This window comes from Mixia osmundae (genome assembly GCF_000708205.1).
Source record: "Mixia osmundae IAM 14324 unplaced genomic scaffold scaffold_7, whole genome shotgun sequence".
NCBI lineage: Eukaryota > Fungi > Basidiomycota > Mixiomycetes > Mixiales > Mixiaceae > Mixia > Mixia osmundae.
This window is the reverse complement of record NW_014575557.1, coordinates 542891-562986: the sequence shown is the minus strand read 5'-3', so window position 1 is coordinate 562986 and position 20096 is coordinate 542891. Positions and strand designations below refer to the sequence as shown.

Genomic DNA, 20096 nt, shown 5'->3' with positions numbered 1-20096 from the left:
GCGAGCGGGCCGACATCCCAAGAAGATGAGCAAGCAGCCTATTGAGGGCCGGCCATCGTGTCATCGTGATCGATACCATCCGTACCGAGACGCAGCGGAACGTGAGCCACGAAGATCCGAGCGCGTCACGCGAGCCTACCTGCTGCATCGCTGCCGCCATCGGATTTCTCCCAATTATGATGCAATGGATCTTGATGCGATACCTGCGCTCTCCGCTCGGAAGCCTCATCGGAGCTCGGTCGAAAGCGCAGCGCTCGTTCGAACAGTCAAGGCGCCGCGTGTTGTGAGCAGGCGACCAGCCATGTGTATGGATCAACAGAGCCTTGGACTGCTCGCCTTGCCTGCCGAGCTCTTAGCAAGCATCGTCGTTCATGCTGTACGAAGCGATGCCGGTGCTCTTCTTGCGCTCAGCGAGTCCTGTCATAAGCTCAACGCCGTCGTGCTCGATCTGCGCAATCTGTCATTCACCTGCGATGTTGCTATCGGGCAGGACACACAGCGAGAAGCACGGTACAAGGCACATGCGAAGATGAGTACAATGTGCGCTGCTTGCGGCGCAAGGCAAGGGGAGCCAAAAAGCGAACTCGTCGATAACTCGTTTCCTCACGGTCGCAAGTTCATCTTCTGTGATCCATGTTACTTGGCAAGCATCAACCTCTCGCACTGGTCCGAAGAAGAGCGCGGATACTCGGCTGCCTACTGGCGTGACAGAGCAGCTAAGAGTATCGAGCATATTTGCGGCCCTCTCGAAGTCACAACAGATGCCTGGGACAAGCAAGTCGAGCTCTTCCGTCACGATCATGCACTGTTTGGTGTCACCTGGCGTCTCATCTCGGAGCTGCCTGTCCGATCGCATCACTCGCCCGCCTCGCTTGTCACCGGTCACCCACCAGATGACTCTTCTGCTGCAAGCATGGTCGAAGCGGGCGACGATACGCTGGCCAAGGTTTGTCGCTCACGGCCAACATTCAGGAGCGATCAGCAAAAGACCTCTCCCGTCGTCGCGCAACACGAAGCCAGCGACAGGCTCGTGCGACTGCAGATGTATACAGACAGATGGCTGGCCGCAGCTCGTCTGGAGCTCTGTGACGCGACAAAGGCGTATCGAGCCGATCTGGAAGACTGAAAATCATCCATCGCAGGGATGTCGCGGCAGATCGACCTGCCTGGCAAATTGGAGACGCGTAAGGATATCCAGTTTTGTGAACCCACTTGCGAGGCTAGTACCGGCACACCTTTTGCGCCTGACACGGTCATCAACGACGATCAGGAACCTGGACTCTCTGAAAGATCAGATCAGAGGGCGACGAATCCGGTGACAGATGCGCAGGATCTCACGCGCGACCGTGTTGCTGTAGTGGAGCTCATACCATTCAGTAGAGTAGGATACTGATATTAAAGTCTAGCCAAGCGCACAAGCGGCTGGCATCGCGTCTACGAACCAGTCCAGAGCCGTGCCTGACCGGACTCACAAGCGCGATCGTACACGGCGTCGACATCTATCGCCTGCTTTGTAGTACCTGATCACGATCTAGCATCGATCAGTCGCTTGATTGCATCACCCTCATATGATCCCGTTGAGTCTATGCTCGTCTTCTGCGTGCTTTAGCAGTCAGACACTTGCTGAAGCCTGCCAATGAGCGCTTCGGCCTCGGCTGCGTGTCCACAATAAAGTCGTTGCGGAGCGATCACGCTGAGCTCCTCGACCGACTCACAAGGCGCTCGACCTGCTCAAGCTCTGGCATGGGACAGGATGTTTGGTGCAACTCTGCAGACGATCTGTTTGCATGGGATGGCATCGACTTTGGTCTCTGCTTCAGACGAAGGTCCATCGGCAAACAAGAAATCTCGCTGAGCTGACCAGTTTTAGCACAGATATATCGACGGTCTGCTCCCTCTGCTTGCTCTAGTATTGTCCCTCGGCCTCCTCGTAGTACCGCCTACTCTTCGATGGAGTATCAGCAGACTCATCAGACCTCAGCTTGTCCTACCGGCAAATGACAACTCATCTCGGTTGGGCGCAACAGAGTATTCTGCCAATCCGCTCGTCACCGAAGTAGAGAACGTCGTCGTTGCTGCCGAAGCCAAGCTGGAAGGCGTTCCTGTGCCACAGGAATGGGCCACACGTGCTGCCTTTTCATCTGCCGATGCAGTAAAGAGTCACGATGCGCCGCTCAACAAGCGAGGCAGTCTGCTCAGAGGCTTACGCAAGAGCAAGTCGGCCGCTCTCGAAGTGATCCTGTCATGTATCGTTGTCATCTTGCTTGCTAGTACGCTCGTCTTGGAATCAAGACCAAACTCAGTTCAACATGGTACCGGCTGGCTCGGGACTTCCCTGCTCGTCTGGCTGTACTTCACCGGTCTGGCAGGTCGTAGATTGTACCTGCTTCTGCTCGATAGTGCCATCATTTGGAATGGTAGCGAACTTCCACAGGGACCTAGCACAGAGCTGACGAGGTTACCTGCCCATCTCGTCGCTTTCAGCATTGCTTACTTCTTCATCGTCGTGCTGGATTGGCGGTCTGTCATGCTTAAGCGAGCAAGATGGTCGACCGATACGCTCCTCATCTGTGAAAGTGCCTTACTCGGTACACTCGCTCTGCTCGTCGGAGTCCAGATCTTCACGCCTTTCAGACCGGCTTATGAAGAGCGGCGACGGGCGTTTGCTCAGCATGCAAAGGCGCAAGCCAAGGAAGAGCTCCAAGTGCAGTCCGCGGAGGAGTATGCTTCGCTCTGGTCATACGGCACTTTTGGATTCTTCGATGGTTTCATTCGCAAGTATGCCAGGACGGCACCGACGAGAAGACAAGTGCCCGATCTGCTCACTCGCGATCGCTCTGGCCCGGTCTTGCTCGCTTTTCGATCGACAACATACCCTAGCTGGCTAGGCAAATCGCCTAACCTTGCACTACGGCTCTTCTGGTTCTTTCGGTCTGATCTTATCGCTCAGCAATGCTGGGCATGGATCGCCGGTGTCCTTATGGTCCTGCCTGCTTTCTTCTTGCAAAATCTCATCGATCTCGTCGGAGACCGTGCCGCTGGGCTAGCTAGACCCGCACATGTCACTGTCCTCTTCGCGGGCGGTCTCGCACTGTCCACATTTCTCAATGCGATCGTCATGTCACAAGCGCTCTATATCGGCAGACTGATCTGTATCGATATACGCTGTATCGTCGTGGGCGAGGTCTTCGCGAAAGCGTTACGCAAGCAAGAGGTCAACTCAGGCGAACGTAAGGAGGGCGAGCAGGAAATCGCTTCTTCTGGTAAGATCAATAATCTTGTGGCCGTCGATAGTTTCAGGCTTTCAGAGATTTGCGCGTATCTTCATTTCATGTGGCCGCAAGGCCCAGTCACTCTGGTGTTGACGACTGCGTTTCTCTTCAAGGTGCTCGGTTTAGCCGCTATCGCCGGCGTCATCGTCATGTTGGCGCTCATCCCCATTCAAGTTGTTTCATCGCGATTCTACTTACGCTTCCAAGCCTCGCTGCTCAAAGCTGCCGATCGACGGTTGGAACTGGCGCAAGAGATTATCACGAGCATCAGACATATCAAGTTTTTTGCCTATGAGAGCCAATTCCTCGATCAACTTACAGATGCAAGGAACAACGAGCTGGCGGTGCTCAGGCAACGTCTCGTTGCATTCCTTGTAAGCTGTGTCACCTACTTCGTCTCACCCATCTTCATCGCATTGGCTACCTTTGCAACACACACGAAGATACTCGGCAGACCACTTGAGCCCTCGGAAGCCTTTACGGCAATCTTGCTGTTCTCGATCATGCGCGGAGCACTTGATATGCTTGCAGATCTGGTGGTCAATGTACAGCAGGCCTGGATCTCGCTTAAGCGTATAGATGTCTTCTTGCGAGAGGAGGATACAGCAAAATGGAACGACCTTCTCGATGCGGATGACTCGGAGGTCACTGAAAGGCGGATCGGCTTTTCCGACGCTACCTTTGCTTACTCGGTCGATGCAACCTGCAAGCCAGAGGGCTTCGCATTGCGCGATTTGAATTTTGATTTTGCTGATGTTGGCCTGTCCCTCGTCATCGGCACGGTGGGCGCTGGCAAATCATCGCTGCTGCAAGCTCTCCTGGGCGAGATGCGATTGGTCAGAGGCAAGCGCTTCCTGCCAAGCCCTATATCCCGCAGAGCCGACAACAGTCAACCCGAATTTGTGGAGTCGACCGCTTTCTGCGCTCAGCAACCATGGCTGCTCAGTGATACGATCAAAGAGAACATACTTTACGGTTGCGCATTCAGAGACGTGCGCTACCGCGAAGTGCTGCATGCTTGCGCATTGGATAAAGATCTAGAGCAATACGAGCAGGGCGATATGACCGAAGTCGGTGAATCGGGCACCATTCTCTCTGGAGGTCAAAAGGCGCGACTCAGCTTAGCGAGAGCACTCTATTCCCAAGCCAGAGTGCTGCTGCTAGATGACATCCTATCAGCAGTCGATAGCTCGACGCAAGTGCAGCTTTTGCATGCTCTCACCGGACCACTGATGCGTGGCAGAGCTTGCATCCTCGTCACACATGCTGTCAGCATCTGTCTGCCTAAGGCTGCCTTTGTAGTCATCATGAAGGGCGGCAAGGTAAAGGAATGTGGGCCGCCTCATACGCTCAGCTCTACTCCGACTTCTGGCTTCGCTACTCCCCTCGCTGGTAGTACATCCGCCGATGTCAAATCCGTCCTGACCAAGGCGATTGCAGAAAAGCTAGGACCAGCGCAGCCTGCGCCAACAGACAAGCCGCTCAAGAAGCTGCATGAAATCGAGACCTCGGGTCGCGGCCAGGTTTCTTGGCGAGTCTATAGCTTCTATCTCGCCGCTACTGCCGGCGTTCTCCTCTGGATTCTCATACTCGGCACATTTATCGCCGGACAAGTTGCAGATGTAGGGACGAATGCTTGGCTGCGCCAGTGGGCCGGCTCTTACAGCCCACAGGCGAAAGCTCGTGTCCTCGGGCCATACGCACTCTTCGTCCTCGATCTCAGGAAGTCAGATGATCCGACGGACTACTATCTCAAGATCTTTGTCCTCATCTCAGCCGCGTCAGTAGTGCTCTACCTCGTGCGAATGACAGTTTTTCTCTGGCGTGGGCTGACAGCTTCTCGCACAATCCACAAGCGGCTCATTGAAAGTTTGCTGGGCGCAACGGTGCGATTTTATGACACAACGCCGGTCGGTCGCATCATGAACAGACTTTCGAAAGATCTCGAAACGATCGATCAGGATATCCCGAGTCATTTGCTTTTCCTTCTGACGGAGATCATTATGACCATCGGTACCTTACTGGCCATCGCGTTCGCCGTGCCAAAATTCCTACTAGCAGGCATCGGCATCACTGCGCTCTACACTTCCATCGCATGGGCTTACCTCGGTAGCTCGCGCGAGCTTAAGCGAATGGAGTCAATCACGCGATCACCTCTCTTCTCGCTTTTCGGAGAATGCTTACAAGGAGTCGTCACAATCAGAAGCTACGGAGACTCGTCCCGCATGCTACGAAAGATCTTTACATTGCTCAACGAGACCAATCGGCCTTTCATCAATCTGTGGCGGGCCAATCGCTGGCTGTCGGTTCGAGCAGACGCTTGCGGCGCTCTCGTCAGCCTCGCGACCGCACTGTTCGTGCTGCTCAATCCCTCGATAGATGCAGCACTAGCGGGATTCGCTCTCAGCTACGCCATGTCTTTCAACGAGCGTGTCCTTTGGCTGCTGAGGTGTGTACAAGCACATTCTCGTATTCGTTGCTAACGGAGATCACTAGATACGCCGCAAATGTCGAGCTCAACTTCAACAGTGTTGAGCGTGTTCACGAATACCTCAACCTGCCGCAAGAGCCAACAGATGGACTTACGCCGTCAAGACAGTGGCCATCTCCATCTGGGTCGGGCATTGAGTTCAAAGGTCAGTACGGCCTTACAAGGCCCTGTGCTTCACTCACACTGGAGCGCAGACGTTCGAGCGCAGTATGCCGTCGATACAGAGATTGTTCTGCACGAGGTGTCGTTCAAAGTCAGGCCTGGTGAGAAAGTAGGCATCGTCGGTCGAACAGGCAAGTCTCCTGACCGCACGGCATAGTGAGCTAACCTAACCTACTGATCTCACAGGCTCCGGTAAATCGACTCTTACGAATGTTCTCTTCCGATTGATGCCTTTTGAAGGCCAAGTGATCATCGACGGCGTTGACACTCATACGATCGCATTGAAAGCACTTCGATCCCGACTTACAACCATCCCGCAGACGCCTCTTCTTTGGCAAGGCACGATACGATTCAATCTATCGCCCTTTGGACTCGATGACGACGCCTCACTTTGGTCAGTGCTGCAACGCGTCGGCCTTGTAGGCAATAGCGGCAGTCAGATCAAGCCTGAGAGCGGCATCACAGATCTTGAGCTCGAGACCCTCGTTGCGGAAGGCGGCAAGAATCTCTCGCAAGGCCAACGACAGCTACTTGCCTTTGCACGCGGTCTGCTGCAGCTGAAGCATTCAAACATTCTCGTGCTCGACGAGTCGACTGCATCGCTCGATCAAGCGGCCGATGAGAGGATACAGCAGGCTCTCAGAGAGGAGACAGACACGACCATACTGACAATTGCCCATCGTCTGGCAACCATCATTGATTTCGATCGGGTGCTGGTGCTCTCGCACGGCCGCGTGGTGGAATACGACACACCTTACAATCTGCTCGCAAAGCCTGACTCAGCCTTCTCTGAGCTATGCCGTGCAAGCGGCGAAGACGCACTCTTCAGGGATAGACTCGCAATCAATATATAGATTTGTAGTGTTTGTACAACCTGCTTGTGCTAGAGGAACCTGTTGAGCAATGCACCTATGTGAACTTGGCCACAGCGTAGACGACGCTGATGAGGACTGTCACTGCGACGACTTGCTGCTTAGTAAAATAGAGCTGATCCGACAGGATGAGCATTGCGTCGTCAGGCAGCTTCTTCTTGCCTTCCTCTGTCGTTTGCAATGTGCCGGGCGTGATGGGCGCAGTAACGTTCTTGGCTGTTTGCTTTGAAGGCAGCATAGCTGCCAAGCCGCCGGCAGCTGCTCCGCCTGCAGCGGCACCTCCTGCAGCTGCAGCAACAGCCTGCCAAGAATCTTGTCAGGTCTGTATGATGAATCCAACGAGCAGCACACCTTTTCGTTGTCGTTGGAAGAATCCTCGTCGGAAGAAGGCTTCTTGGGCTTCTTCTCTTTCTTGGGCTTCTTCTGACGGGGTGCGCCGGCAGCAGCGCCTGTCCCGGCAGGTCCATCGACAGTCTTGTCGAGCAAGTCGCCATTGAGCATGACGTCGTCTGCGCCGTTTTCGTCTGCAGGCTCGACAAAGACCTTTGCACCGTCCTTGGGGATGGAACCCCATGTGAATTCGAGCGTGCGATCGCGGCCAGAGACTTTAGCGACGTCGGCTGCATCGCTGGGCTCGACGCGAACGCTGATACCTCGTTCATACATCTTGTCGCTCCACTGGAACCAGGCCTTCTGCTCGCCTTCACCCTTGCCGTCGCCCGAGATAAAGTATGTGTTCTTGCCGTTCGCAAGATCGCCCGCGTCACCCGTCAGCTGGGCGGCGCCTTCACCCCATCGAACGAAGTAGGGTGCATAGCCGTGTTGATCGATGAACTCTTTGAGCATGCGGGGCGAAGTGCCGATGGCAGAGCTGATGAGCTTGTACAAGAAAGGTGAGATGTTCTTCTCTGCCAGATCAGTCTTGACGATATGGTAGACTGATACATCGTCACCATCTGGACTGATGTTCCAGCCCGAGATGTCGAGCTTGGCCTTGACAGATTTGGCAGGCGCGTCAACCTTGTGGTCAATCGAACGCGAGACGACATTGAGCTCCGAATTTTCCGAATTGGGATCCTGGCGGTCAACACCGTGCGCGACAACTTGATAGCGAGCCTCCATGTGAGGGAAGATGCCCTTGATCTCTTCAAGCAGGATAGCTTGCTCGAAGCCGTTACCGGACTCTGCGAGTGTGACTCTGAACGTGCGAGGATCCCAAAGCCGACGAGCGGCGAACGAGTTGATGGTAGCCAAGACCTGTTCCGTCGTGACGCCGCCACCAATTTGAGCCTCGCCACGGATTGCTGGAAGAGCTCCTTCTTTGCCTTTCTTGATGTAGATTTTAGTGCCCTTCTGATCTGTCGCATTGGTCCAGCCACCACCCTGATAGTCGTCTTCGAGCGACTGGAACTTGTCTTTGGCACTCGAGATCTCTCCAGATGACTTGTGGTCATCTGAATGTGCGACGTGAGCGATCAAGCCTGCGCCTGCGACTGCACCGGCGCCTGCTGCAGCAGCGCCACCGAGACCCGACATGGATCGTTTCGAGCGGACCGAACGACCTGACTTTGAGCGGATAGAACCAGGTCGCGAGCGAGGTGCAGCAATCGCGCCATCTGCCTCTGCAGGATCTACGCCTGCCATAGGGGGAGCGCCATTCTTCTCGAGGTAGGCTGCAATCTTGGTGATGCAAAGAGGACGACGAGCGAGGTAGCGGGTAGTGAAGACAGCGGGAACGAACGTCTTGACATTGACCTGGAGCAGGTAGGTCACCTTGGTCGAGAACTTGTCGCCCTCTTTCAGAGGTTCGAGGATCCATCCGTTGAGAGCGATGTTGGCTCTTACGCGACCAGAGACCTTTGGCACTTTGGGCGTCTCGACTGAGGTGGAGCAGAAGTAGATTGCGCCCTCTGACGTGCCCTCTGCCTTTTCGACCAGACAAAGATCACGCGTGGTTGAGCCAGTGATACCCTTCATGGACATGTAGGTAAGTGAAGTCGAATCGTTGAGATTTTCGACGAGGTTGCCTTGGTCGTACCTGCAAATGACTTGAGTTTGCAAGCATGAAGCTGTATGAGACGCACCATTCGTCCCAAAGCTTGCGAGTGCCGACGACTGCAAAGACGGCCTGAGGCGAATAGCCTGGAATGATGCCCTCGCCCTTGTAGACGGGCACCTTCTTCTTGCCGTCACTGTCTTTCTTGATGTAGACTGTTACGCCGGTCTTGTGCTTGAGAGCCCGCTTCCAGTCGGTCGCAAGATGGATCTCTTTGAGCTTGGACATGCATCGTTCAGCAGTCGCAACGTAAGTCGCATCTGAGCCGTCGGAGCTCGAGGGCGCTGCCGAGTCACCTCGCTCGCCGGCGTCATCGTCGTCGTAATACTGTTCACATACCAAGAGGGACGGACCGAGGTGAGAGCAGCAAGGAGAGCCAATCCGTCAGCTACGACCCGTTGTTCTGGCTTAACGAGCAAGGCTTACGTCGCTGTAGTCAATGTCGCCTTCCTCCTCGTACGTCGAGCGAGCATACTCTGACTTTGGTCGTGCCATGACTGTCAAGCTTAACTACCTGGTTCAATGGGCCTGTTGACGTCACAGCGAGTCGCATTAGCTTGCATGACAACGCCTGTGACGCTGCTCGCTCACCTTGACGACCGTTCGAGCTGAGATGCGTGGAGTAGGTCAATTGCCAAGCTGGGCCTCGTCGCTGTTGCTGCTGACGTCGAACCTGCGAAGCTGGAAGGCTGGCCCGGCGCCCAGCTGGCTGCAATCTGCGGAGAAGTGATCGATCGAACGGCTTCTATTGACGCACACGGCTAAGACCGCCTCCGCGCCGTTTGATGATGAACGCCGACCGACGATCCTTAGCCTAAGGCCGTACCGTCAGACGAAGATCATTGCCGTAACCCTATCGTACTTTGAAGCTGTCCAACAGTAGACAGCATGGTCTCTGCAGATGCACGCTCGGTCAAGAGCTCAAAGTCGAAAAAGTCCACTCGTAGTCGCAGAGATTCGACGACCTCCAGACGATCTTCTTCGACGGCCGTCAATGGTAACGGCGGGGGAGGCTTCCTTGTCACTCCTGGACTAGCAAGTGATGATCTCAAGGATGCCCTCAAGAAATTCCAGAGTCTCGAGTCGGATTCGAGCGGATGGTCATACGCAACTGACCAGCGAGGCACGAAGATGTACATCAAAGAATCGTCCAAAGGGGGCCTGCCCGCCATCAAGGTCACAGAAGACATACCTGTCGGAAGAGACGGTCTGACAACTGAAGGTGTCCTCGCTACCTTGCTCTCAGTTTCGGCGCGGCGTATCTGGGATCCCCGCTTTGACTCGCAAGAACTTATATCATCTGACAAAGGCCTCGACGAGGCTTCCTATACAGAGACTTTGCTGGGCCTTTACGGTCATCTTGGGTATGTGCGGTGTACGCTTGACTACATCTGGCTGATCAGACGGGAACAGCGCGCGTCAAGTTGCAGTGAGCAAAGGCATTGACCGTGCCGAGCCAGGCTCTGACAATGGAGAGATCACGCTCATCTCAACGGGCACGTCCAGCAAGTCTCGCGGTGGCACAGAAGGCAAGCTAGACGTTTCTGGCTGGCAGCTCACACCCGACGGCGACGCTATCCTCGTCACTCACGTGGTCAAGCTCGACTATAAAGACCGGAACATGCCAAAGTTTGTCTCCAAGGTCCTGACTGCAGCTCATGGCGGTGCTCCAAAGTTCTTGGCAGAATACATCAGCAAGAATGGCCCAGCGCCCATGTTTGTGCGCTGGGAAGCGGGAGAGGCGGCGTATGTCACCGACAGAGGTGATCCTCGAGAGGGTCAGGTCAAGTATACCATCGCAAAGTCTGGCGAGAAGGGATCAGGCGAGCAGAAAGCTTGGTTCCAGTGGCCTTCGCAAGCATTCGGACACGGAATCTCGTTCGAGATCAAGCCTTCTGGTGCTGCACAAGTCGCCAAAGTTGGCGGCTATGACAACATTGTTCAGTTCACTTGGAATACGTCTGACTTTGACAAGTCTGGCTGTACTGTTGCTATCGAGCCTGCGAACCTCAAGCGATCTTCAGACGTTGAGGTCAATGGCGAAAAGGTCACTCAGACTGCCGATGCCCCCTCAGGCGGCGCGGCTAAGAAGAGCAGTAAGCCGACTTCGACGAAGAAGAAGAGCTCGAGAAGCAAGGATGTCGAGGAAGGTGTAGCCGCAGGTGCAGGCGCGGCCGCTGCAGGCGCAGGTGCTGCTGCTGTTGCCTCCAAGCGCTCCCGTCGTCAACGCAGCTCGAGCGACGAATCTAGCAATCTGCCGCCTGCCATCAAGGTCAGTCTGCTCTATGGCTGTGCTGACCGTCGCTGATACCTTGCATTGCAGAACTCGAGCGGAAGCAAACGGGAGAAGGCAAGTGAATCACCGAGCGCGCCTGCTGCTGCTCCGGCGACGAACGGCTCCTCTAGTGGCTTCATACTCGCACCTTCGCTGGTTGAGAAGACGCCGGAGGGACAGAAGCTCGTCCGTCACGATGCAATGCTGATCCTCTCCGACTCACACTATTATTCGAGATCACAAGTCTACTCTGGTCTCGGTGTGGGCGCACTTGTCTATGCTATCACCAAGCTCGTGCTCTAAGCTCACGCGGCGTAATATATACCCACTTATATACACTTGTAGACCGAATGTAATCCCTTGCGCTTTGGCCTGTCTTTGCGCGCGATCGCTGCTATGACGCAATGCGCGCCGAACTTCTACCATTTTGACAAACATCGCCTTTCAGACTACAAGGCATATACGCAACAACTAATCACTTATACGCATCACACACCTGACGATGGCAGAGGGTACGTCCTGACCCTTTCCGACCGCCAGTGTGGAAGAAGCTGACGAGACTTTTGCACAGCAACTCCGACAACGGGCACAGCAGCCCCGGCCGCTACTTCAGCGCCCTCTGCTGCCGCACCTGCTGCAACGACGACATCTGCGCCCGCTGCATCTACCGCGGCGCCCACTACGGCGGCAGCGACATCGCCTACATCGCCTTCGAAGGCGACTGCCGGTCACGCCAACGGAACGGACGAAAAGCTGGCCAAGACACAGGCCAAGGAGCAGCAGAAGTTCGAAAAAGTCGTTGCAAAGGACGCCAAGGGCGATGAGAAGCGAGTCAAGTCTGCGATGAAGGATGCGGACAAGGCTACTTCTGCTGAACAGAAAGCCGGGAAGGTACGCTCAGGGCATGTCCGCTAATTTTGCCACGATGCTGATTGAGTCTGGCGCAGAATCTTGCAAAGGCCAAGAAGGATGTCGATAAGGCGACCAAGAAGGAATACAAGGCCAACAAGAAGATGATCGAGGCGAAGACGAAGCATGACAAGCTGCTCGCTGATGTCGGAAAGGCAAAGGTCGGTCCGGCTTCAGGCTCAACTGCTACAGGCTGACTCTGGGAGGATACAGGAACGTCTCGAGGCAAAGACGACCCAGTTCAACACTCAGAAGCAAATGAAGACCGAGAAGATGAACGCGCTGACTGCCGCCCGCCAGGCCAAGTCAAAGAATGACGCTACTCGTTCTGCCAAGCTCGCCGCTTGAGCGTGCTACTACCCGCTATTTTTCATACCCGGCTTTGTCAGCCATCACGCAAGTCGAGATGTCATAATACCGCAACACACAACACTTCTTCTTATTGGATGCTTGTAGTCCGTTCTCGCTCAACCTTGCGAGAAAGTGAGGGTGGTCTGCTTCAGCCCATTGACTTGCTTCTCAGTGGCTTTGGCACTTTTTGCCTTTTGCTTTGCCGCTGGCTTTGGCTTCGTCGAATCTGTTGCGCCAATGTACAGATCCCATAGCTTGAGCATAGCGCCTCCAACGTTGCTCGTCGGCAGATCAGTACGACTGACCCATCTGAGCTCCGGAATGACATCGGCTTCATCTTCTGAATTCGCTTGCTTCTTCTTACGCTTACTCGAACTTTCTTCGGGCTTTGCGCTCGGCTTGCTCGCCTTTGCAAGCCGGGGCAAAACATCCGAAGTGATCACAAGTGTGGTCAGATGATACTGCCGCGTCTGATGTGTGTAGACTTGTGTGGCCGAGCCTTTCTCCGCAATTCGTACAGCTGGCTCGACATCAGAGTCTGGCTGCGAGAGCGGCTGTTGCGACTCGAAGAATCCGGGTAAGAATCTGCCAATGGTAGGCTCTAGTAAGGCGCGTCGAGACTCTTCGTCCGATGGGGCATTGGGCTCAAGATCGATGCAGATAAATTCCCACAGCCCAGCAAGGAGACCTGGTAGCACAAATAAGCCATAGAGCACAGATGCGTTGGCGCGCGCACCTTTGTCTGGCCTTCGAACAAGCAAAACACGAGACGATCCCGGAGCAGCATTGCGATCACTTGAGCACCACTCGATGAGCAAGCAAGCTGTGTCTTCCTTGCGTACGACTTTCTTATCTTTCGCCATAGGATAGATCGTCACATCGAACGTCTTCGCGCTTCCGCTGTCCCTTTGCTTTCCTGCTGCTTTTGTAGACATTGCCTTGGGCGCAGTGAAGCTGACGAGATCTATCGGAGCGCAAAGCGGGCATGCTGCATCTGCTTCTATATCTGCGACTGCGCTGGTCTCTGTGTCTGATGAGTCTGAAGAGCTGGTGATACGAGCACGTTTACGGGCCGGTGAGAGCGAAAAGATTGACTTTTTTGGCATTGCTTGGGTGCGCGCCTCCCATCCCCGAGCCTGTGATAGCAAACACTCTTCAGTCTGGTGGAAATCGGAAGACGAACCATGCACCTCGAGATTCGCGCGGCAATACGCAGACAGGGGGCATGTATCGCACGAAGGGCTCTTCGGCGTGCAAACAGTCGCACCCAGCTCCATCAAAGCCTATCGAAAGGACGCATGAGACTTGCGCGCCGTGACTGTCTGAATGACTTGCCTGGTTCCATTCGCCGGGACGGTCATCAGGCACAAGTTCTTTGGCACGCGACCAGATTGCATTGGTGGTCGGCTTTGCCATCTGTGGTGCATGTATCGCAAAGAATCGCGCTAGAACGCGATGGATATTGCCGTCGACCATGGGAACTGCTTTGCCAAAGGCAATGCTGGCGATTGCTCCTGCGGAGTAGGGTCCTATGCCGTCGACCTGCTCAAGCTTTTTTGTCGAAGAGGGCAGGACGCCATCGAATTCGCCAACGACTTTCTTTGCACCACTTAGCAAACGAGAAGCTCTCGAATAGTATCCCAGACCGCTCCATATCGCATTGACTTGCTCGATGTCCTGCCCTTGCGCTTCAGCTCGAGCAGCATCTGACAGCACGACCTTCGTACAGCTTGTGCAAGGTCGGTCACGGTAGGGAATGCTGCCATCCATCTGTTGTAATAGGGGATGACAGTGGCGACTTGCGTTTGCTGTAGCATAATTTCAGAGACCCAAGTCTGTTCGCGCGTCAATTCAGTCGCGAGGCTCGAAAGAGAGGCTCGCTTGCTTCGTATGCGCGCTGACCCTTTTGCACAACTGTAAGCTTATCCAGCTGTTCACGAGACAATTCCTTGCGCCATGGCATCGATCGTGTTTCTTTGACGGTATCGTACCAGCTCAGAAGAGCTTCGTGCAGGAGCTTTGGCGCGCGAAAGGCCTCGAGACGATGATAGTCACTCCTGTGCACTCTCGTTGATGTCGAAAGAGCGGCATCGACCAGAGCGCGAGCTTGCGCTACTTCGCTGATGCTCATGAGTTGGCGAGCAAGGCTTAGGCGGGCGCGACGGCGGCTCGGTGACGCTCAGCGACGGCGCGTCACCCGTTTATAGTCGTCAGTTGATAATCGATATTCAGCTGATCGCGCTATCGGCGCAGCGCAAGAAAGACGATTGGCCTGCTCGATCATGGCTACTTCACCTACCAAGCCTAAGCGTGGGTCGAAGATATCTGCTCAATATACAGTGCTGACATCGCCCTGCACGCAGCCCTGCCGTTCATCTGTTAGCCACCGCTTCACTATCAATCAGCTCATTCCTCATGCTCGCTCTTGAACAGACCAATTTGCGGCGGGTGCAATAGCAGGCGTGACCGAGCTACTATGTCTTTATCCTCTAGGTAAAGCTGGGGTAGCTTTGCGTTTGTACGGTGGCTGACGCGCGAAGAGCAGACGTCGTGCGTCTCTCTGAACGATCCGTTTCAGCGATTGCTCATCCTCGTACGTAGGTCAAGACACGTATACAGCTGCAAGGAGGTAGCAAAGCAGGAGGAACGCAGTACAATGGCATGGTGGACTGCTTCCGCAAGATCATCGCAGAAGAGGGGTTCGGCGTGGCTTCCTGCACAAATAGGCCAGCGCTGAAACCTCACCTACATGACAGATTCGGGCGGTTATATAGAGGGCTGATCCCGCCCCTCATGCTCGAGGCGCCCAAGCGAGCAGTCAAATTCGCAGCGAATGATTTTTGGGGCAAAGTGGGTGTCCTCGCGCCGGGCTATCGTACAAGCCACTGAGGAGAGGCATCACAGACGTACAAGACTGCTTTTGACACGAACGAGATGACGAGAGGATTGTCTGTCTTGACGGGATGTACTGCAGGCGCGACCGAGTCCATCGTCGTCGTTCCTTTCGAGCTTGTCAAGATCAGGCTGCAAGACAAGGCATCTGCTTCACTTTACTCTGGACCGATGGACGTCGTCAGCAAGATCGTCAAGAATGAAGGTCTGCTCGGTCTCTACGGCGGTCTGGAACCGACGTTCTGGCGGCACGTCTCCTGGAGTATGCTCAGGGTGGCTTACAGCCATGCTGCCAGGCTGAGCTCGCTATGACAGATGGTGGCTACTTTGGCTGCATTCACTCGGTCAGACAGATGATGCCCAAAGCAACGGTACGTCTCTCCCTTAGGAGAGGTATGGCGCTCATCTCAAACTCTCTCAGACAAAGTCAAGCGAATGCACGTCTCGCGATAGCCATGCGCGGACTAAAAGCTGATGATTGCTTACAGTGAGAAACAACTTTATCTCGGGCTCGATTGGTGGCTTCGTAGGAACGCTCATCAACACGCCATTCGATGTCGTCAAATCACGTGTGCAAAATTCGCCCAAGGTAAGACGCCTCCACTGCAGTCTGGCGGTGGCTGATAGCAGCACAGGTGGCTGGACAAGTCCCCAAATACAATTGGACCTTCCCCGCATTGGCCACGATTGCGCGAGAAGAGGGCACGGCGGCGTTATGGTCAGGTATGCAACCCTTTGATCTCTCCACGTGTTTTGGCTCATGATTTTGCATAGGATTCGCCCCAAAGGTGCTCCGATTGGCGTACGTTTTTCTTGGTCATGCGTGGCCTTCACGCTAATATTATGGTCCAGACCGGGCGGAGGCGTCTTGCTCGTGACCGTGGAATTTTGCCTGGAAGCGTTCAGGAAGGCGCTCGGACCGCCCTACGTGTAGGCCTTGCGTTCAATGCAAAGCCATACGTGGTTCGTACGCACCCAGTGTTGAGGAAGCGAGGCCAATGAACTAATTCAACAGGAAAAAGATCTAGACTGATGTTCGGCCTTCGCCGGGGCATCGGTGACCAATGTCTTCGCGCGGCGAGTGACCGTCGATCACAGCCAGCGCGGGCGCGAAGAGGGTCACACAAAAGAAACTCTGGCCTGCAGGAATTAGGTAAAGCTGAGTTTCAGACTAGGACCGGGCACTGGAGACAGGAAGGGAATGTGGAGTGGATTCGATGAGGAGGACACGCTCGCTAGTCTGGCGGCTGAATGCTTCCGCGTGCTTGCGAGGCTCGACATGACCACCCAAGGCGAGCTTGACCCTGGGAGGAGGTAAACGCAAGCTTGGGGCCAGGCGCAGTCGAGGAGACATCACCCGTGCATCAAGTCATACACAACAGACGACCCTGACACGCTCCCGCCTGGACAAAGGCGTGGATCTGACGAGCTGCGACCTGCAATCTTGCCAGAGCGAGCGCTTGTTGCCGTGCAACGAGCGAGGAGAAAGTAGGTGACGAGAGGCAAGACAACGAGTGGAGTGAGAGGAAGCGCTCCTAGTCTATCTGCTTGACGACATCGCGAGGAGATCACACCCTGACTACACTGCACGGGACAGCAACCCAAAGGGGTCACAACCGATGACGGCGTTGACACAGCTTCAACAGAGCTACTCGCTCTTGCTCAACGCACAAAGGCTCGACTCGCCTATCGACCCATCCCGGACGCTGTCTGCGATCGGCTACATACCCACCCATAAGACGAGACCGTCTCTTGATCGACCGATACCCCTCGTCGTTGACGTGCAATCAACTGACGACGGCGACCAGACGATGGCTGTCTCGCTTCAGACGGGCTCGATTGTCACCAGTCTCATGCCGTCACCGAACGGTCAGGATGTCACTCTCCTACAGGCTGAGACGCACGTCGCCGTCCAGGATCAGCTCGACTCCAACCCGGCTGCAGGCGGTCGTACACCTCAAGAGTGAGCAGCCTTGCCAACACCGTCCTATCGTTGTCTGACTGACATCATCCAGGCTCCTTGACGCCGTCACGAAGCTCAAGTTCTTCTTGGTCAGTCTATCTCTTTCTCTGTCGTCGGTCAAAAGACTGACAGTGTCCTGTTTGGCCTTTTGCAGGCGACCGCGCCCGGCTCGTTCGACCAATCTGCCATCGACCTCAATGAGATACAGAACAACGATGCACGGCGTCTCAATCGCTTCTTGCTGCCCACCGGCGAGTTCGTCTCCTGCGTCCTCTGGAACGGTCTATACCACATCACCGGCACCGACATCGTTCGCGCGCTCCACTTTCGTTTCCTCGCCTTTGGCCGGCCTGTCCGCAACTCCAAGAAGTTCGAAGAAGGCATCTTCTCCGATCTCCGCAACCTCAAGTCTGGCACAGATGCCTGTCTAGAAGGTCCCAAGGTCAGTCTGCCGTGTCTGGCCCGCCCAGTCCGTGACTGATCGGACATGGACAGTCCGAGTTCCTCGAGCTGCTGTTCAAGTACAACTGTATCCGGACACAGAAGAAACAAAAGGTCTTCTACTGGTTCTCCGTCCCTCACGATCGTCTCTTCCTCGACGCTCTCGATCGTGACCTCAAGCGCGAAAAGCTGGGCACAGAACCAACGACAGAGGCAGTCGCCGAGCCAGCGCTCAGCTTCACCTACGATCCCACCAAGAGCTTGCATGATCAATTCATTCGCTCGCAAAAGACGCCTGATCAAGATCAGCTGCCTCTTGCTGACGATGGCGGTTCATCTGCGGAGATCAGCAGCTCCGTCACTTTACCCGCGCCATCTGTCTCTACACCTTTGCTCAACTCTGCTCGCGCGGTCACTGAAGGCTCGAGCGCTAGCCCAGCTGGCGGACAGGCTCTGTCTGTCAAGGAGGAGCCATCAGGCTCGCTCAAAGCGATACCCAATCCTGCCGTCAGCAGTGTCCTGGGCTCCTTCTCTCTCTTTGAAGGCTCGCCCAACTACAAGCAACGTCGCAAAACGGGCACGAAGCGCACTCGCGATGAACACGATCCGCATTCTGCCCGCTCATCGCCGCAAGGCCACGAGTCGCCAGACGATCGTTTCCGTCAATCGAGCTTTGAGGGATACGGTCACCAGCAGCAGCAGCAGCATCATCTTCATCAGCATCATGGACATCACCATGGCATGTCTCTACCCATGTCTTACTCGCCTGTTCCCATGGCGTCGCCCCAACTACGTGGCTACATGTATCATCACCACATGCCGCCCTACCCGTCTCCCGAAGGCGCATATGTTCCTATGCTACCCGCTCCTCCCATGACAGCGCCAGGCTACTCGCACGGGCCCGAGTTACCTCTGCTCAATACGTCCATCTCGTCGGCCTCGTGTGCATCACCCGGCTCGGCTGTGCGATCGTATGTCTGTCCGCTTCAAGCTTGCGGTCGGCTTTTCAAGCGACTCGAGCATCTCACTCGTCATGTTCGCACGCATACCCTAGAAAAGCCTTACGTCTGCACACAATGCGACAAGCGCTTCGCCAGGCAGGTCTGTTGGCATTGACAATAGATATCTGCTGATGCCCAACGCAGATCGGACAACTTGTCGATACATGCTAAAGTGCACGAAAAGGCCGAGCGGGAGAATGCTGCCGAGGTGGTCGACGAGACCCACTACGAAGGCGAGGAAACACAAGAGCAACTCCAAAAGGTCGTCGATGCTTTCGAGGGAGGTGCTCAGCGTCCGCCTAGGGACAACGAGTCTGTCGTTGACGGGCGAGATGATGCGAGCGAAGCGTCGAGCGCGCGATCGCCCGACCACCAGCGCCCACGGAAACTACTTCGTACTCAGACTGCCCCCTCATCTGGCACTTCCTACGGCCTTGGCCTACATTTTTCGGCTCCTGCATCGGCGGGACTGGGCCCATCGCTTCAACAAGCGCAAGCGGAACGCTATCAGAGCGAGCAGCCTGTCAGCTCGCCACGACAGAAAGTTGATTCCGCTACTTTTGGCAATTACCGTCAAGCCTCGATGGATCCCCAGCATGGCTTCTCGAACCTGACGCCTCTCTTCCCGGAACGCCGACATCGGTCTCTGACGCCCAATGTCAATCGACTGCCGAGCTACGGTCGCTCGCTGCTTGCCGGGGGGCCATATACGCCTTACCGCTATTCTGCCTACTCAGCGATGCCACCGCAGCCTCCGGCGTATGGTGAGCCTGTCTCGGGCTGGTCTGGCATGCCAGCATTGCCGCAGCAGCAGGAGGCCTCGCATCCCCATGCTCAGTTGCAGCGAGAGTGGCCAGCCCAGCCGCAGCAACAACTGAATAGTCCCCTCAGCAGGCAACTCACCGAATCTCAACCTGCTGCGAGCAACGAGCCAAACGGGATCATGCCACCGCCCTCGCTCGGCCGATCGACGCAGCATCCTCGATCGTTCTCTGATCATGGCAGTGCTTTCAGTTACCCGCACCAACAGCCCAGTGTCAGCATGGCAGAGATGGTGCTCTAAAAGAAGCGCAATGTGAAGCATATGCTTCTCTCTGCGCTCTCTAGCTCGGATCGATACCCGGACGTGTCCTTGTATGACAGTCAGACACAAATTGTTGTGACGATAATCAAGTAGTAGACCGAAGCTGCGCGTGTGCGGCAAGAGGGGCACAGTTCATACGCGGTCGCGTGAGAGTTTTCAATAATGCCGACTCTGATTTGAAGCGAGCGAACGGCTCGAAACACAATCGCGATTTTGAGGCTGAACGGCTGCCACACTGTGACTTTGCACGCTGTGGTCAATAGCAGCGCGTATTGCTCGACTCCCAACAAGTCTACAGCGACGAAACCACCTCGCGAGACTTAATAA

At 55.3% G+C, this 20096-nt stretch overlaps 6 protein-coding genes across 6 annotated transcripts; 4 read left to right on the top strand and 2 right to left on the bottom strand.

Moving 5' to 3' along the window:
• Positions 1 to 184: 184 nt before the first annotated feature.
• On the top strand, positions 185 to 6779 carry L969DRAFT_95541 (uncharacterized protein; the record flags this gene model as incomplete). The annotated part of the gene is made up of 8 exons (XM_014711541.1): positions 185 to 1044; positions 1143 to 1184; positions 1225 to 1381; positions 1753 to 1826; positions 1876 to 5721; positions 5769 to 5908; positions 5958 to 6056; positions 6112 to 6779. The coding sequence occupies 8 exons, from the start codon at positions 185 to 187 to the stop codon at positions 6777 to 6779; spliced, it is 5886 nt and encodes a 1961-aa protein (XP_014567027.1).
• Positions 6780 to 6834: 55 nt separating this feature from the next.
• On the bottom strand, positions 6835 to 9743 carry L969DRAFT_51288 (uncharacterized protein; the record flags this gene model as incomplete). Its single annotated transcript, XM_014711540.1, has 7 exons — positions 6835 to 7098; positions 7149 to 8835; positions 8882 to 9180; positions 9280 to 9329; positions 9368 to 9381; positions 9445 to 9562; positions 9716 to 9743. 7 exons carry the CDS (start codon positions 9741 to 9743, stop codon positions 6835 to 6837), a joined length of 2460 nt encoding a protein of 819 aa, XP_014567026.1.
• Positions 9744 to 9984: 241 nt separating this feature from the next.
• Positions 9985 to 11431, top strand: L969DRAFT_51172 (uncharacterized protein; the record flags this gene model as incomplete). The annotated part of the gene is made up of 3 exons (XM_014711539.1): positions 9985 to 10217; positions 10267 to 11125; positions 11177 to 11431. 3 exons carry the CDS (start codon positions 9985 to 9987, stop codon positions 11429 to 11431), a joined length of 1347 nt encoding a protein of 448 aa, XP_014567025.1.
• A 199-nt stretch (positions 11432 to 11630) lies between these two features.
• Positions 11631 to 12385, top strand: L969DRAFT_18471 (uncharacterized protein; the record flags this gene model as incomplete). Its single annotated transcript, XM_014711287.1, has 4 exons — positions 11631 to 11640; positions 11700 to 12019; positions 12076 to 12198; positions 12251 to 12385. The coding sequence occupies 4 exons, from the start codon at positions 11631 to 11633 to the stop codon at positions 12383 to 12385; spliced, it is 588 nt and encodes a 195-aa protein (XP_014566773.1).
• Positions 12386 to 12400: 15 nt separating this feature from the next.
• Positions 12401 to 14551, bottom strand: L969DRAFT_104324 (uncharacterized protein; the record flags this gene model as incomplete). The annotated part of the gene is made up of 6 exons (XM_014711538.1): positions 14274 to 14551; positions 14116 to 14223; positions 13724 to 14065; positions 13125 to 13671; positions 12573 to 13076; positions 12401 to 12531 (listed from the first exon to the last, which is right to left on the bottom strand). The coding sequence occupies exons 1-6, from the start codon at positions 14517 to 14519 to the stop codon at positions 12401 to 12403; spliced, it is 1878 nt and encodes a 625-aa protein (XP_014567024.1). The 5' UTR covers positions 14520 to 14551.
• A 119-nt stretch (positions 14552 to 14670) lies between these two features.
• On the top strand, positions 14671 to 19748 carry L969DRAFT_76622 (uncharacterized protein; the record flags this gene model as incomplete). Its single annotated transcript, XM_014711537.1, has 19 exons — positions 14671 to 14698; positions 14752 to 14766; positions 14822 to 14881; positions 14934 to 14938; positions 14990 to 15087; positions 15145 to 15238; positions 15293 to 15542; positions 15596 to 15651; positions 15702 to 15717; positions 15769 to 15869; positions 15916 to 16003; positions 16055 to 16082; positions 16133 to 16210; positions 16578 to 16768; positions 16820 to 17243; positions 17296 to 17332; positions 17398 to 17685; positions 17739 to 18785; positions 18807 to 19748. The coding sequence occupies 19 exons, from the start codon at positions 14671 to 14673 to the stop codon at positions 19746 to 19748; spliced, it is 3846 nt and encodes a 1281-aa protein (XP_014567023.1).
• Between the last annotated feature and the right edge of the window lie 348 nt (positions 19749 to 20096).